This window comes from Tiliqua scincoides, chromosome 8 (assembly GCF_035046505.1).
Source record: "Tiliqua scincoides isolate rTilSci1 chromosome 8, rTilSci1.hap2, whole genome shotgun sequence".
Taxonomy (NCBI): Eukaryota; Metazoa; Chordata; class Lepidosauria; order Squamata; family Scincidae; genus Tiliqua; species Tiliqua scincoides.
The window spans coordinates 20,196,405-20,213,846 of record NC_089828.1 but is presented as its reverse complement, the minus strand read 5'-3'; the positions used below and the strand labels follow the sequence as shown (position 1 = coordinate 20,213,846).

Genomic DNA, 17,442 nt, shown 5'->3' with positions numbered 1-17,442 from the left:
CAGCATTTTGATGGCATCACCATCAACTGCTTCTAGGGGCCAATTTTGGTGCTTTTGGACTCAGGAGTGGGTGGGTGGACCACATGAAATCTCTGCTTGCTATGCTAGCTCCTGCATGGAAACTTGCCTGCATGTAAAGTGCTGGCTGCCGGTGGCCCAGTCTGCCTCTTTGAGGGGCTCCCTCACGCATGGGGCCCTATTCAGCCAAAGCTGTGGAATTGGGTTGAAGCCAGCCCTAATTCTGCCTGCCTCTGCTATGCTTCTTCCTCTGGCTGTCTGTACTCAAAAAGGAAGTACAGTACAGAGTGGAAGAGGAAGCGTGGAGGAGAGTGATGGACCTCCCCTCCATACTTCCACTTTGCTCCTCTCTTCCTTTCCAACACTAAGGAGCAGGAGGAGGAGTGGTAGAGGCAATTGGTGAGCCACTTGGTAAGGTGGAGTAAGCAGGGACATGATGGAGCCAGAATGCAACAGTGTCCCACCACTTCTGTTGATCTGGGAACCATCCACAAAGGTAGAGATAGTACTGAGCTGTGGTTGGACCACGATGTTGAATAATCAAGAGGAATGTCACTCCCAAAGTTGTCCTTGCAAATAAACCTAGTTTTGTTAGAAGAGCTGCGTCAGTTCTGGTTCAATTCTTGCCTTATTTCTTGGTGGAACACCAGGTTTCAGAGCTGGTGCCAGGCTATTTTGCAACCCAGCAAGGCTAACTACATGTGCTCCCTCAGCCCAAAATTGCCCACTTCAGTTTTCAGAGACAAATGTTTTGTAGAAAATTAATGAAATAATGAAAGGCACACCACTTGGAAAGGCTAAAGTTTATTGCAAGAATAAGTATAAATGTGCCCCTCTAAGGTCTGCAGCTTAAGCAGCTGCTTAGTTGGCCTAATAATAGCAGTGGCCCTGACCACATTATCAGAGGGTGAACTGGACTCAGTGGTTGAGAAACCCAAAGAGAAATGTTCCTACTCCCTCAAAGACTTGCAGAGAGAGGAGCCCTGGTAAGCGAGGGACTGGAGCTATGGAATGGTTGGCAACCTTCAGTCTCGAAAGACTATGGTATAAGCCTACAGCACCCGGTATTCCCAGGTGGTCTCCCATCCAAGTACTAACCAGGCCTGACCCTGCTTAGCTTCTGAGATCAGATGAGATCAGGCAACCAGATTGGTGTTGGCGTCCTGGGTCAGGATCCACAAGAGCACCAACCCCCTTATCTGGCAGCATGTCAATTGCTGCTTCCATTGCCGTTCCTTCTGCTTTCTGGATTTGACAAGGAAGATAAGAAAGGCGTGGAAAAGGAAGTGTGGAGGACAGAAGAGTGGTGGGCTAGAGTGTCTCCATTCCCCTCTTCCTTTTCAAATCCACAAAGCAGGAGGTGGAGCAGCAGAGGAGGGCAGGTGCTGGTGGGCATTCATTTCTTGCTAGTCTGTCATTTGAGCTCACTGCCCCTTGTCCTTATGGGTGGACTAGCCTTGATAATGTCCCTATTTTCATAGCAGGGTTCACTGCCTGAAGAAACATGCCACACCATTCATGAGAACATGTTGCTCTGGCCCACCATCTCTTCTATTCTTCCTCTTCCACTTCCTTCCATTTTTGAATCTAAGAAGTTAAAGGAAGATAAGTGGTGGATGCGGGGAGGGGGGGGCACCTGAAGTGACTGCCTCAGTCAGCCTTGTGGATGGGCCAGCCGCTTGGAGAAGCTGTCTTTACAAGGTGCAGGTAACCCCTGGTGACCTCAAGGCTGAAGCACAGAGCACAGCGGACTATACTATGCTGCCCATACAATATAGACGTTGAAGGTAAAACCAGACACTGGGTAGACAATGCTCTAATCACCTCCCACTTGTTTGCAAGTTACATATGCTGCTTTCGTCAAAGAGGATTTTAAAAAAAAGATATTGATTTTAATTTCAGGCGTTCTTCAAAACTAAATGAACGTCTGTGTTCTCCTGGTGAACAGCTTCCTTGGTGGTGGTAAATAATTTACTGCTCGAAAGCCCAACCAGTATGGAAGATCCTTCATCAACTGATGTGGCAAAATCTGTTTCAAGCTGTGTTTCTATTATCTCAGATCCAATTAACCATTTGGAGCAGACTAAAACATAACTAGATCAATCCAGAATCAGATTAATATCCAATCCATAATCACATTAATCACAATCTGTCCATAATTAGCCATCAGATAATCCCATTGGACAGGAGGTGACAGGCAGCATCCCATTATCTCATTAATTGTCTATTTTCAGGTTCTCGCCTTGTCCCCTTAGCACAAGGAAAGAGTTTCTCAAGGAAAACTTTAAAAAAAAAATCCAATTTATTTTTATACACCCTCTCTGTGCAATATGTCAACAAATCCAAATGTCACTCTTCTGGGTAGGGGGTTTGCGCTCCAGAAATGTTTCTTGCAGAGACTCGTTGATTTTGAAGAGGGTCCCTTGTCTTTATTTCACGGTTGGGTCTTTCCCCATTTGATGCAAGACTCGCTTGGAAGGGCTTGATTTGGAGAGCCGGCTCCACAGCACAAGTGACAGTAGAAGCTTCGTGCAAAAGTGAGATGCATTTTTCTTTTTCAATGTGATTTTATTTAAATATTTATTGATTACATTTTCTCCCCTTCTGAAAAGAAATGGCCATGCAAGGGGTTCTGGGGGAAAAAATTATAAACTTTCATACAGTTTTGTTGCCAACATGTTCATTCTACGAGGCTGGCAGAGATGGTTGGTTCAGGTGGGCAGACTGGGCAGGGTTGGTTTGTATAACTCACTGCTTCTCTCTGTCCACCCACTTGCTTTCATCACCCTTTGCCACTCCTTCTTATCCCACCTCCTGGTTCAAGATTGAATTGGGGAACAAAGCCAAAGAGGAAGGAGAAAAGAGGAGGAGGAGAAAAGCATGATGGGCTAGAGCAGAGGTGTCAAAGTCATTTCATGCTCAACATGGGGTAAGGGATGTTTGTTCCCTTATCCTGAGGAGACTTTGGTGGCTGCCCTCTCCCTATAGGATGTGGCAGCAACCATTTCAGTGCCATTGCTCCTGCAGGTGGTGCAGGGGTGTAGGACTGGGCTGTTAGAATCTGAATACCAAATTGCTCCACAGAAGAGGTAGCCCAGATAAACAACCTGATGCCACCTGATGCCAGATGAGTTGATAGGTGCAGCACCCCCTTCTGACCATCTGTAGTAGCACCTCTGAAGGGCCACAGAAAGCAAGCAAGCAGCTCCCTCTTCTGGGGAGTAACCAGAACAGCACAGAGTGTGGAGCCCCTGCTTCCTAGTACCAGAGTCTTCCGTTTGAGGCTGCCAGGGCACTTTTCAGCCATTTTGATGGAGTAAACTCAATATAGTAAATAGGAATTTTAAGCATCTAAAAGCTGAGATACCAAATACAGCTCTCTCTGGGTTCAGGTGGGAGAAAGGAAATAGTGCATTACTGCAACCTCACCTCACTGGTCTTTACAACAGAGGTGCCCCCTAGGATTCGTGTCACCTGGTGTGAGAGTTCATTGTGTCATTCCCATGATGGACCTCCTCCATCTGGTCCTGATGGACCATACCATACCATACAGAATAAATTGCAATATCATACAAGGTAAATGCAGTGGTATCACTAGGATTGGTGTAACCCCCATTAACTTTATTTTAATATGTAATAGTACAGGTCACCTAACAAATCAGTAACCAACAAAGTGACCAACTTGATGGCACTCACACAACTGAATAACAGTTCTAGTATTAACTCTGATACTTGGAAATTAGAGCGGATTCATACTAATACCTTACTGGTTCCCTCCTGTTTCATAATAACACCTCATTGGTTCTTGGAACAATCAGTCTCTTTGGCCCACTCAACGGAACATGACTAGAACTGTGCTCTGATTGTGTCTGGAGGGCGTTCTGAGGGCCAGAGAAGTTAAATGAATGAGCCCATTGGTTCATTTATTCACTCATTAAGTTCCATCTCTAATTTATTTATTTAAATTTTATATTTAATTTTTTTTTCCAGCCCTCCACACCACGCCAGATATTTGATGCGGCCCTCTGGCCAAAAAGTTTGGAGACCCCTGCATAAGACAGTTGTGTTTTCCTTTTCTGGTTCTTTGGCTATAACGTTTGATAGAATAGAGATATTTGAATGTAGTTTGTTTCATTGCATTCAGTACTAAATCACCCATCAAATGACATATAAAATGATGGTATTATTTTCCCCCAAGACTTATTCAGACCATGCACTCATTTTCAGAATGATTTAAATCTGAACTGAATGAAGTCAACTTGGGTTCCAGTCCATTCATTCCAAAAGGAGCTCAGTGGTGAATGAGTCTGTTTGAGTGGGTACAGATAGGCTTTTTTTTTTTTTTTCCAGAATCCTGTTTGTTGCCCCATTCATTTTTTTGTTTTGCTTTTCATTTCAAAACGTCTTATGTGTACTTGTAGTTTTGACAGCTGCCTGTCTAAGTAGCTGCAGGAGCAACCCTGCACAGCCTCCTCCAGGTAGATGCCATCCTGAATACATAGAACTGCCCTAAGATGTAGTGTCATCTCAGTGCAGTTGGATGAAACAGCGAACGCCACCATGAAAACAATGGTGGTTGCCAAAGTGGATGCCTAAGGCTGGGGACTTACTGGGGATATGTATCCACTTTCAGGCAGAGTCACTGGCCAAGCCAGTGTTCAGTCAGGGGAGGGACCCAAAACAGCAACTCACAGCAGGCCGGGGATCCAGACTTTGAACAGCTCTTGGGGGGCGGGGGGGTTGGAATTCAAATCAGAGCACAAATCCAATCAGGAACTCAGTACCTCGGATAGCTCTGAGGGGCCACTGGAAAGATGTGTCTTGCTACAAGGCTCTGTGCAGGCTCAGATATTTTTTCCAGCGAGGGTCTGGAACTCACAATCACCTGCTACACTTACAACCACCCAATCCACCACAACTCCCTGTGTGGCAATGCAGCAGCACCACAAACATTGCACCCACTGTATCCTGTGGGGAGTTTTGGCATGTTGAGGCCTCCTTGGGGGAAGGGAATACTTAATATTGGTGCAAGTCTATGTTAACCAGTGAAGGTGGATCAGGCCCAGGAAGGGGGTTAGGATTCGGCGGGCGGTACTGTCACCAAACAAACCTCTTCTTGCCCCTGTTGCCACCCCATTCTGCCCACCCCTCCCCACTTTCACTTCCCTTTTGACCCCTGCTTGGCCTTTCCTATACTGGTGGGCATCCACAATCTTCATGCAGTCCTGGCTGCTTGCTGCTTGTGGTGGTGACTAGGCTGCACACACTGGTTGGTTTGCTTTTTTGACAGCTACAACGTATGTTATGCCTGTGCCCTTAGGATTGGGTCCTTAGTTAAAGTGGTTGTCGCTACCCTTTTCCTGGGGAATGTTCGGTGCTTGAAAGGACGCTTGCCTGATTATAAGGCATTCACCCCAAAGCAACTGGGGGTAGAACTCTGGTTCTCTTATAAGGTCCTCAAGGCAGTCCTCTGAGCCAGTGGGGCAAAGTAGCACCCTCTGACCATGGAGGGGGTGCTCAGTATAGCTCCTGAGATTCCACTGATGCAGATGGTTCAACTGAAGTGGGTGTCTGCACTGAGAAGATTCCTCTTAGCCAGCCTGACTCTTCCTTAGAGTTAATCATCTAGATCAGGGATGTCAAACTCATTGCACACAGAGGACCAAAGTCAGCATGGTGTCTGCTGGGGGCTGGAAGTAACAACGTGAAACATGATTGCTAGAAATAAGGACTTTGTTCTCACATAGAAACTCACTAGCTACAAATGACAGAAATTGTGCAAATCTTGTTCATATTTTCAAGATATGAGAAAGCTCAATTATCAAGCTGGGAGAGCCTAATTATAACAGGAGCTGGATAAATTACTTCCGGAGGCCACATTCTTCCTGTGGGATTTATATTTGACACCCCTGATCTAGACTGAGGGGGTTCCATTTGCAGGGACATGACCTCATGTGCTACGTGAAAATCCCCTTTTTCCTTCTTCCTTTTGTAATTTTTATATCTGGTTATGTATTTTGGACTAAAATATTATGTAGGCAAGACCTCAACATACAGGCCACAGCCAAGTTAAGTCACAAGCGCATGGCTACAGATCACCTAGAAAAGCAAATGTCTCCTATTCTCCTAAATGTCCCCTAAAAATGTGTATTGTTTTAACCTAATCACTGTGCCTCCTGATCCAATCACTGCATATGCAAACACCTTAAGGGAGGAAGACTTTAGCAGCAAAGTCTAAATGCCTAGGCTCCACCTAAATCTTTGCTTAAGTATCTCCTATTGTTAACTAAATCACAGCCATTAAGCTACATCCTGACTCCAAAGTCCAGTAGCAACAGGAAGCAAGCTACCCCCCTCCCCCAGGGTCAGCCTTGGCTGATAAGTTGACTTCAGGAATCATCCTGTCTCTCTGGCTTGTTCCATGTGTACCACTGTGTGTGTAGTGAGCATGCGCATCAGCTCTGGGACACATCCTGGTCACCCAGGGTCAGAAAAAAACCCTTAAAAAGAGAAGGCTGCCATGTGGTCGCTCTCTGGGCTCCCCCCCCCCTTCAGGGACACAGCACATCGGTGTTGTGAGGGTCCTCCATAGGACTCTCCACCACCACCACCCCATCCATCTGCTCCCCAGGACAGGTAACTATCCTGCATTTCTGAAACTCTTTCTCTTCTTCCCCATCTATTCCTCCCTTCTCTCCCCATCTTAGTTAGCAACTGGGTTAGGCAGATTAAGGGACCCCTAAAATCCTTCCCTACAATCTATCCTTTTCTGATTCCTTCTCAGATGCACCAAATACACAGCACATGCAACCACCATAAAGCTAGGTACACAGGATCCAAGTACTAGGAACCAAGAAACACATACTTATCATTTTCCATGTGCATTATGTATACCTGTGTGTTTTTGTAATAAAAATATAATCTTTGATTGAAAGTTATCTTTCTCCCAGTCTCCTCTTTAAACTACAAGGGATTATCTCTGCATTATGCTGTCTTGTTATCTAGCCTGCGATTCTGAGGTTTCCAAAAGGGTAATATAATAATTCCCCTTAGAACATAACAGCCCTTTTTGGTTACACATGCACCTATGTTGTAGAAGGGTGCTCTGGATCTGCGAGGATAATGGGGATAGTTTTTGTTTGATCAGTTACAACATGGTGGCAACATAGTTATAATGGGGAGAGATCTACCGCAGTACCATTTGCCATAGAGAGAACTAAGATATTGGAAATCGGGGGGGGGGGGGGAGTAAGAAGTAATAGCAACTGAAAGCTTTGCAAGCCACTTTGAGGATCTGATGATCAAAGCTGGAATATAAATCAAATAAATAAACAAATATCTATGCCTAATAAAGGTTCATTCATTCATTCATTCATTCATTCATAAACAAATATCAACAAAAAAACTTCTCATGAGTGACCCAACAGGGTTTGATTTGACTGTAGATTTCCAGAACAGGCTAATGATGGACTATTGTGGTCTAGTTATAGCCAGGCTGAACCTGCGTAATAGGATCTTTGTGATCAAGGCTGTGATGCTGTTTTTCTGTCCAGATTTAGCCTGTGTATTTCACAATTGTTGTGAAGTCTGCCCTGCTAATGCCATGTGGAACTTCTAGAATTTTTCTCAGAGCTGGCAATTTGTCAGCTTCTTTGCAAACAAAGCATAACAGATGTCTGTGCAATTTCAAAAATTCTCCAGTGGTGTGGTAAGCAGGTTTGGATTCTTAGACTCTGATTGGATTTTGGTAGATTAAGCAAGTGGATCCTTTCAACTCATTGTGGAGCTCTCCGATAGAAATATGTCATTTACGTTCTGAAAGGCTGCAGAGAGAATAAAACGTGGACAAACGGCATATTAAAAAGGCAGCATTGGCATTACAATAAGAAAATTATCACTCCTCTTAATGTATATGCCAGTGTTAGATTTGGCATTGGACATACACCACATGTAACTAGAGTGCTGGGAGCTGCTGTAACAAGTCAATCAATCAATATTTCTTTATTGTACCATAAGAACAGGCAGATCCACAAGAGTGTAGTTCATTGATACATCAGGAACACGTGGGTGGTTGTAACATAAAATCATGGTTTGCCATTAAGAGTTGGCCTGATGTCTTGAGTCAGCCAACTGCGTTTGTGGTTAGAGTAGACCTGGTCCCTCCATGAGGCCAACTGAAACAGTTGCATCAGGCAGCAGATTGGTGAGGGGGGTCATCTCTTTCCACCTACCTCCACTGCTCCTCTTTCCACTCCCTGGGTTGGAGAAGGAAGGGGGAACAAAGAGGAAGAGGAAAGGTGGAGGGGAGGCAGGTGCTCCACCATGTTGCTGGCCCACATGGCCCTGGCACTGGCAATGAGTAGCAGCAAGCCAAGGATGGGTATTCCAGACAATGCCAAAGGAGCTTTTGCGGGGGAAAAATTCCCTAGTTAAAATGTCATAATCAAAAAGATTGTATCTCTCATAATTATAAACCTAATATCAGGAGTACAAGAACACAAAGAAGAGCATTAGGTGATGAATGCGGTATACAGACAGGCTCATGTAGCAGAAGGTACCCAAGTCCAAAGTCATTTATACTTGCTAGATCAGTTTTTTAATTAATTGTAACTGGAAATGGACAGATAACCAGTGAAATGGCTCCAAAACATTCTGCGTGGTCTCAAATATTCCATAATGTGTTATGTAAAGTGCACAAATCTGGAATTCTTCTGGTGGCACATACTAAGACAACTCAGTAAAAAAGTCAGTATGTTCTGTTTCTCTCCCCCCCCATCAGTTTCTTCATTTTTTTGATATTTTGTGCTTTGTTCTGTGACAAAAAAACAAGTATATTTGGAGAACATCCACATTGCGCTCTGTCTCAAAAGAAGGAAGCATTATGGATGGGAGACAACCATTAATTGATTTCTGGTTCTAAAGGGTTATTATGGGGGGGGGGGGGTCACAGATCCATATGGCCTCATGCTGTTCACCACATTGAGCTGATTGATTTGTAACTAAAAGACATATGTGTGCCTTTTTCTGCCTTTTGAAAGCATTTAAAGATCTATACAAGCAATGTTCAAAGAAATGGACCTTGATTTTTTCCTTAAACTGAGCATTCAGAATTGAAGACTAGTATGCATCTCTAGGGGCCCAATCCTATCCAACTTTTCAGTGCTGGTCCAAAGGGACATGCACTGCAGCCCATGATGGAGGTGCAGACACAGAGGTAATTCCCTTACCTCAGGGCTACATTGTGAATACATCAGTGCTAGAAAGTTGGATAGGATTAGGCCCTAAGGATCATAATTAGTTCCCAACAGAGTGCTGGAATAAATTGGTATATAAATATTCTTAATCACCACCACCACCACCACTCTTTCTCTTGGCAGGAAAAAAAACAAATGTGCAGTTACCATGTCATTTTTTGGCAGAATCTAAAGGGACTCTATCTGGTACGAAAAATGAACAGGACAAACCATTGATGGGTTGAGGTTGTAATTGGTTCCACGAACAAAAAATATACACCAGCTCCCCAAGCTATGGTCATCTGAGTTATGGGTGGCTGTGTCAGTGTTTTTGTGCAGACACGATAGGACTTGACTACCAAGAACCTTCCATACAGGTTTGTCTTCCATACAGATCTCCAGAACTGAACAAGTACATAGGCAGGGGACTTACAGTCTGATCCTATGCAGGTCTGTTCAGACATAAGTCCCACTGTGTTCAATGGGGCCAATGCCAAGGAAATAGTGCATAGGATTGTAACCTTATGGCCCAAATCTATGGGTCTCTAGTGCCAGCGCCACAGCCACTACATCATCGTTAACCATCACAAATATGCCACAAAGCACATTTGAGATGACTTGGGAGTAGGTAGCACCGCAGGAAAGCCTATGCTGTCACACTGGCACTGAATCCAAATTGATGGCCACCGGCACTGTTAAGCAACGCAGGGGCAGGGGGAAGACAGGACGGAGGCAAGGAGAGGGTGTAATGGGGCAGGAGAGGACGGAACAGGATGTGGATCAGGTTCGGGAGCAAGGCAGTATCAATGGAGGAGGTCTCTGCCATATCCTATTTCCCTTCCTGGGCTGGAAGCACAGGGCTTCTTTGACTTGCACCAGTGATTTTGCTGGCACCAATCTGAGTAGTCTCATTGAGCAGGTTGGGGCTAGACATGTGGCCCCACTGTACCAGTGCTTGATAGGATTGGGCTGTTATTGTGGCAGATCTCTCCACCATTGTTCCAATCATGGAGAGCCTTGAAGGCAAACATGGTTTAGCTAGTTCAACTTAATGGAGCTTCCTGATACATTCTTTGGAAATCAGAGACCTAGAAAGAGCTTTAATAATTGAAGCTTATCTTTCAAGGCTAGCCTATCTATAAGGCTGAGGCAGTTGCCTCAGGAGCTAAATTGGCAGAGGGGGCACCTGCCTTTATCTGCTCGGTTCCACTGGTCTTTGTCCTCTTGCTTCTTGGATTCAAAAAGAAAGAAAGGAAGGAGAGTGGAAGAGCAAGGAGTTGAGAATGGTGGGCTAGAGTGTCAAATATTCTCTTCTTCAATCTTCCTCTTCTGTTCTATTCCTTCCTTCCTTTTCAAATCCAGGGGCCAAGAAGAGTACGTGCAACCTCCTGATTTTAGAAATGGGCTATGTCAGAATGCCAGATGCAAGGGAGGGCACCAGGATGAGGTCTCTTGTTATCTGGTGTGCTCCCTGGGGCATTTGGTGGGCCGCTGTGAGATACAGGAAGCTGGACTAGATGGGCCTATGGCCTGATCCAGTGGGGCTGTTCTTATGTTCTTAGTAACCATAGTGGCAATGTCTGGCATCCTACAAATAAGGGGAAGATATTTGGTATGGTGCTACAAGCCCTGGGAGATCTTGCACTGGCCTTGATAACGTTGAATCACGAGAACAGGACAAAATAACTTGGGCAGAATGACTTGGCTATCAGACTGTGATATGAGAAGGATTTCATAACACTGGACCAGTGAGAGGCTGCTGGAGACTGTGGCCGCACAAGACTTTGTCCATGTGGCTGCAATCATGCCCTGTGCATGTCTCTTTGGTCTTTGTGCAGCTTGTCTAGAGAAGGATTAGGCATGTCACTGGTTTTGGAATGGAGCTGTATCATCTGCTTTCTCCATGTGCCGGAACACAAACCACATTCCGAGGAGCTATCCTTTAATCATTTTCATATTGTCCAATGAAATTCAAATCCCGAGTAAAAGACGCCCGATTCCTTAAAAACTCATGGAGGGTCATAAATTACGGACGCAAATGAATGAGCCTCCAAAATCTGAAATGGGCTCTGCAGATTTAATGGGGCTTGTGCTGCGTCTGAGGAAAGGGCGTCGGCTGAAGAAGCAGTAAATCTGTCCTCTGAAATGGGGATACCATACTAGGCTGGTGTTGCGTGACTGGTCTTTGAAGCTGCCAGGTCACTTCGACAATTGGCAGGGCCCATGGTAGCGGAAAAAAGGCTTACTGTCTGCTCTTTCAGACCCCGTTCCAGCACCTATCGACAGATGAGGAGAAGGGCCCCATTTTCTACCCTCCAAAATTTTGAGCAGATGCAAGAAGGAAAAAGGAAAAAAAAGAGAGATTTACTATATGTTCCATTTAGATATAAATGTTTGGTTTCTTGGTTTTGGCAAGATAGACCAAGGAGAACTTCCAGAAACTGGTGGAAAACAGACCTCATTTCAGTTTGGTAACCAGAGGCCCATCAAGTTTCCTTCTTTGTAAGACATACAGAAAGTGGAATACAAAATGTGAGTGTTTCTCAAAGATCTAACCTGGGGATACAAGATACTTCTGAGTAGGCTATAAAGCAATAGAAAAGCCTGGAGGGGCTGTGAATGTACACAAAATGAAGATGCAAAGCAGAAATGCTGCTGTAAAACATTTTGAAAAGACAGGTTTAAAGGAAGAAGTGAATCATAAGTAATGCTACTATACCAAAAATTGCAGCTCTGGGGACAAATAGCAGCTTCAAAGGATGAGATTTTTGGGGCAAAAATAGTGTGGCCAAGAGTATAAACCTGTCTCTTCCCAGCATCCCATACTCCTGCACTGAATCGAGCCTCTTGCGACTGTTCAGGCACTTAAAAGAACCACTTCCATCCCACTTCCTGCTTTAAATCCATTTGTTGGAAATAGGTTTAATGTAATGTTGAGTTTGGCCCCTAGCCAAGTAAAAGAATGGCCACTCCCTTCTGTTCGCCCAGCCTTTGGGCTGACAGAGCTCTGTTGACCTTGGCTGCAAGTCCACAGCTACATACTCCGTCATCCGACCAGCACCACCTTCAAGGTGCATCTGATTTCAAAGGATCTTAATGTGTTCCTTGCCATAGACAATGCTGCTTGTGCTTGCCCTGGCCATGTCTTCGTCTCTGTCAGCCATCTTGGACCTGTCTCTCACATATCCAGCTGTTGATTGCTGAAGTGGTTGAATGAACACCAAAACATGTATGTAAACTGTCAGGCAGCCTGATCCGAACCAACCTTTCCGGCACAGAAAGAGAGGCTACTGGGAGGTCTCTCCAAGATGATATTTGTTCAGTGGGGCTACTCGCTATGGTGCCTCTGGAGGAAGACCAATATCTCCATCAAGACCAAAATTTGCCTCTTAATATTGCCAATTCTATATGGATCAGAAACAGGGACTCTGCTCAGATCAGACATGAACAAGCTCAAGGTCTTCCAAATTAGATGCTTGAGACAGATCCTGGGTGTCTCTCTTCACGATCACCATCTTAGGGCGCAATCCTAACCCCTTATGTCAGTGCTTTCCAGTACTGGGACATGTGCTGCATCCTGCAGTTGGGTGTCACTCACAGAGGCCTCCTCAAAGTAAGGGAATGTTTGTTCCCTTACCTCAGAGCTGCATGGCCTTTATGTCAGTGCTGGAAAGTGCTGGAAAGCACTGACATAAGGGGTTAGGATTGCGCCCTTAATGAGACAATTCGAACAAGGTGTGATCATCAACCATCAGTCAAAGAGCAAATCCAAAAACATAGACAGCAGTGGTTTGGCCATGCTTGCAGAATGAACACCAGCTGGCTGCCACACAAGCTCCTCTGAAGATAGCGACCTCCCTGCTGGCAGGTTCAATGGGCAGCACAGAAGAAAACGTGGCTCAAACACATTGAGGAAGACCTAGGAGCCAGTGCTTAACTCTCAATGAGGCAAGAAATATTGCCAGCAATTGCAAAGGGTGGAAGTGCGTCATGAACAACACACAGATTCCAGTGGCGCCTACAGCAGCGTTTTGGCTGAGAGAACAACCTGCTCTCCAAGGGCCAGCTAAGGAATGAAAAAGAAGACTCACTATGGAACTATTCAGGCTCACAGCAGCAAAATCGCTGGCACAGCCATGAGCAGCCTTGTGTTGGCGGATTGGGTCCAGGAAGGGGTGGTAGAATCCAGCAGGAGCCTCTGCCAGGATCCCTGCCCCTACCAGGACCAATCAGCCTGCCTCCCTCCCCCTCCTCCACCCATTAACCCCTTCCCCACCTCTGTTCTACCCTTCCCCCGCCCCTCTGAGAGCCTGTCTGCTCCAGCAGGCACTGGTTAGACTTTCTGCTGACCATCACTTAATATAATTCAGTTACGGTTCCAGTTCTAGTTAGTGACCTCACAGCAGGACTGTCAGGTGTACCCACCACTGCCTATCTTAGTGGCTAAGTGGGAACTTGATTTTTGGTCCCACAAATCAAAATTCACTCTGCTGCCCCAATTGGAGATAAGACTTTGGGTACTTTTAGATAATAGGGCGGACATTTCTGAAACATTGAAATGCAACATTTGGTCATGAGTAGAGGTGTTTGTTTCAGGTAAGTCAGGATTACTTACCCAAGGGCACAAGCCTATGCAGGTCTACTCAGAAGGAAGTCCTAAAGAGTTCAATGGGACTTACTCCCAGGAAAGTGTGGTTAGGATTGCAGCCCAAGTCTTACCTAACGAAATGGGCTTACTTCTGAGTAAAATAAATAACACCATTTTCAAACATTTCTAGTCGTGAGTAGATGGGAAACCTTTGCCTCTGAGCGTCCCCTTGGGGGGAGGCTGCGCAGCATGGCCTCTCCCAGTTTGAAGAGACATTTGGCCAACAGACTGGGGCAAAGAGGCAAAGAAGGAAGGCCCATAGCCATCGGCCTTTTCAGTCACTCTAGACGCTGTTCCAGAACCACCATTCTGAGCGCGGCACCATAGTCTTTCGAGACTGAAGGTTGCTAACAACAACTAGTCATGAGAGTATACTGTGGGAAGCCAGTGAGTGTAGAGCGAAATTACAGTGCAGAAAACCAGCACAGTGTAGTAATTTGTGTTGACATTTGTCTGGAAAGACCCCAGTTCAAATTCCTGTGTAGCCATGAAGTTTACTGGATGGCCTTTGGCTAGTAATGATTTCTCAGTCTGACCTACCTTTCAGGGCTGTTGTGAAGAAAAAAGGTACAGTGGCAACGTTTGCTCCCCTGAGTTTTCTGCAGGAAGGGTGTGATAAAATGGCTGATACTGTTGGAATCTCTGGCTTGCTAATTCAGGCATTGGGAAGTCTTGTGTCAGTGTCAGTACTTGCATGTTTTTGATTATCTATGAGATAGTGCCAAATGTTTTATCCTTGGCTGACCAAAATGTTGTGTTCTTGTATCCCAGAGCCAGCTGTACATTCCATTGACTTCAGTGTGCACAAGATTGTAGTCACGCAGGCATAATCTGATGCATATTTTGCCAGAAGTACTTACTCCTGAGTTCAATGGGACCTACATTGGCACAATGCCTTACTTCACATTTCCTATTCGGATTAAGATTTAAGTACACCTAACCGAAACAATCACAGATGGTTCTCCAATTTTCCCTAGCCTCCATCTCCCTTCACCTGTTGTCTGCTTTGTATCAGAATTTCTAGACTGTAAGGCTCTTGGGCAGGAACCTGTTTTTTTGTTCTATGTAAAGCATTGTGTACATTGATAGTGCTATATAAGTAATACTAATGCAATCTGTTCTCTTTATATGAGAATTCACTAATTGCAAATTCGCTTATCTGCGAGGGGCAAAGTTGCCACCCACCTCTTATTCTGTGACTCTGTTCTCATTACCCACAAATGCTGTGCTGGTGCCACATCAAATGGGGATTGGTATTGGCACCTGGGGAATCCTTGGACACATTTATATCTGCTTCCAGCTTGCCCCACCATCCTGGGTATGATATTGGGAACTTCAGCTGAACCTTCACAACTCTGGTGATGACGAGACAGCTCTCTGGAAGAGTACCTGAGGGCTGCTCTGGGGTTGAGGCAAGCCAAGGGAAGGAGTCAAGAGACAGATGGAGGAGGAGGATAGGTGAAGCAACCCCGTCCCTACTGCTGAACGCTGAGGACTCATTGTTGGGCCAGCAACCTTCAACAAGTCGAGGGACATCCAGCACGGAGAAATTGCCATTAGCATTGTCACAACCTTCATTGCACCAAGGGATATAAAGCACAGAAGTATCAGATGTTGGAAATGTAGATGAGCTCTTGCTACCACCCAGCTCCATACACTTCAAGTTAAGATTCAGGTTCATAAAGTTCATAGAGTATATGGTGAAAAAAGTCCCTGGAACCTAACCCCATTTTTCCCATATGCTCATTGATTCAGTATCCGCTATTCAGTATCCACTAGATTTTCCAGGAACCTAACCCTAGTGGATAACGACAACCAACAGTACTATTGCTAAGTAATAAAGAAGCATTTATATCACACTCTAGAGCAGGGGTGCCAAACATAAGGCCTGTGGGTTGAATGTGGCTTCCAGAAGCAATTTATCCACCCCCCATTATTATTGGGTTCTCCCAGTGTGATAATCGATCTTCCTCATATCTTGAAATTATGAGTAAAATTTGCACATTTTCTCTTCTGTCATTTTGCAGCTAATAAGTTTCTAGGTGAGAACAAAGGGTTTATTTCTGGCCATGAGCTGCTTAATGATGTCACTTTCTTAGTAATGATGCTAAGTCTTTGTGCTTAATGATTAAGATCTTTGTGCTTAATGATGTAACTTCCGGTCCTCACCAGGCACCATGAATACTAGCTTTGGCCAACTATATGTAACAGGTTTGACACCCCTGCTCTAGAGCATTCAAAGTACTGCTTACTCTATCTCAGTATTCCTTACACCCACCCTGTAAGGTAGGCATCCTTATTCAAAGAACTGTGCACCTAACATTACAATACTAAGATACAACAGTAGAGTAGGGCTACAATCCTATGCACACTTTCCTGGGAGTAAGGCCCATTGACTCTAATGGGACTTACTTCTGAGTAGACATGCATAGGGTTAGGCTCTGAGGCTGACAGATGAATGTGACAATGAATCCTCCACAACGCCCCACCTAAGGCCACCTTAGGCCACCTAGGAATCCAGGTTGACTGAGGGGCTCAACCTGGATTCTTTTCGCCCCGCCCCTTTCTTGGGATCGCCCCGCCCCTCAGCCACAGTCAGCCAATGAGAGGCGTCGCGCGCCTGCAGGCTGCTCTGCAGCGCCCGCAATCAAGATGGCTGCGACGGCTTCAGCTCTTACACGGCCTTCTCGCGATATTTTAGAGTGGGCTGGGCTGGGCCGGGCTGCGCGAGTGCGCGTGCGCGTGCGGAGACAGGGCATTCACTTGGGACAGAAGAGGCGGCCATGTTGCGGGGACTTCTTAAGGCGCAGCGCCTCGGGCGACGGGCGGTGAGTGCCGGTTGGGGTCCTTCGCCAAGGACGGGGGCCTCTCCCTCGCTCAGAGGGCGGGGGCCGGCCCGCGTCCTGCCCCCACGACCCAGGTGTAGCGGCAGAGTCTCCCCCCCTCCTCCTCGCCAGCGCTGCCCCGCCTCCCTTGGCGGCGTTCTTACTGGGACAAAGGTCGCCAACTGAGCGGGGGACGTGCTCGCTGTTGCCACTGCCGCCCTTCCTCTTGGCTTCCCAAGGGGGCGTGGCAGAGGCAGTGTGGTGTACTGGTTAGAGTTCATCTCCCCCCTTCCACCCTGAAGCTCCCTGGGTGATCTTGGGCGCGTTGTGCTCCCTCCGCCCCAGCCTAGCCTACCTTACAGGGTGATTGTGAGGATAAAGGAGGTGTGGGGGACTAAAGGAACGGGGGGGGGATGCTGTATGCCTTGGAGCAGCCTCTGCGCTGGCTGGCACACTGCTGTGCTGCGAGTGGTCATCTGTCAGAATGCCAGATGCAAGGGAGGGCACCAGGATGAGGTCTCTTGTTATCAGGTGTGCTCCCTGGGGCATTTGGTGGGCCGCTGTGAGATACAGGAAGCTGGACTAGATGGGCCTATGGCCTGATCCAGTGGGGCTGTTCTTATGTTCTTACGTTCTTATGGTCCACAGCAGGGACGTGCGGTGAGTGGGGAGGCAGGTGAGCCAGTGCCTCCCCACCAGGGTCCTTTGAAAAGCACTG

General features: G+C 46.2%; 1 protein-coding gene and 1 pseudogene across 1 annotated transcript in view; one reads left to right on the top strand and one right to left on the bottom strand.

Annotated features, from left to right (window-relative positions):
- Positions 1–1,067: 1,067 nt before the first annotated feature.
- On the bottom strand, positions 1,068–1,178 carry LOC136659744 (5S ribosomal RNA; annotated as a pseudogene).
- A 15,462-nt stretch (positions 1,179–16,640) lies between these two features.
- Positions 16,641–17,442, top strand: part of ETFA (electron transfer flavoprotein subunit alpha) — a 34,866-nt gene continuing 34,064 nt past the window's right edge. Inside the window, exon 1 of the mRNA XM_066635529.1 lies at positions 16,641–16,727. Within this exon, the coding sequence (XP_066491626.1) occupies positions 16,683–16,727 (45 nt within the window). The 5' untranslated portion in view covers positions 16,641–16,682. The remainder of the gene's footprint in view (positions 16,728–17,442) is intronic.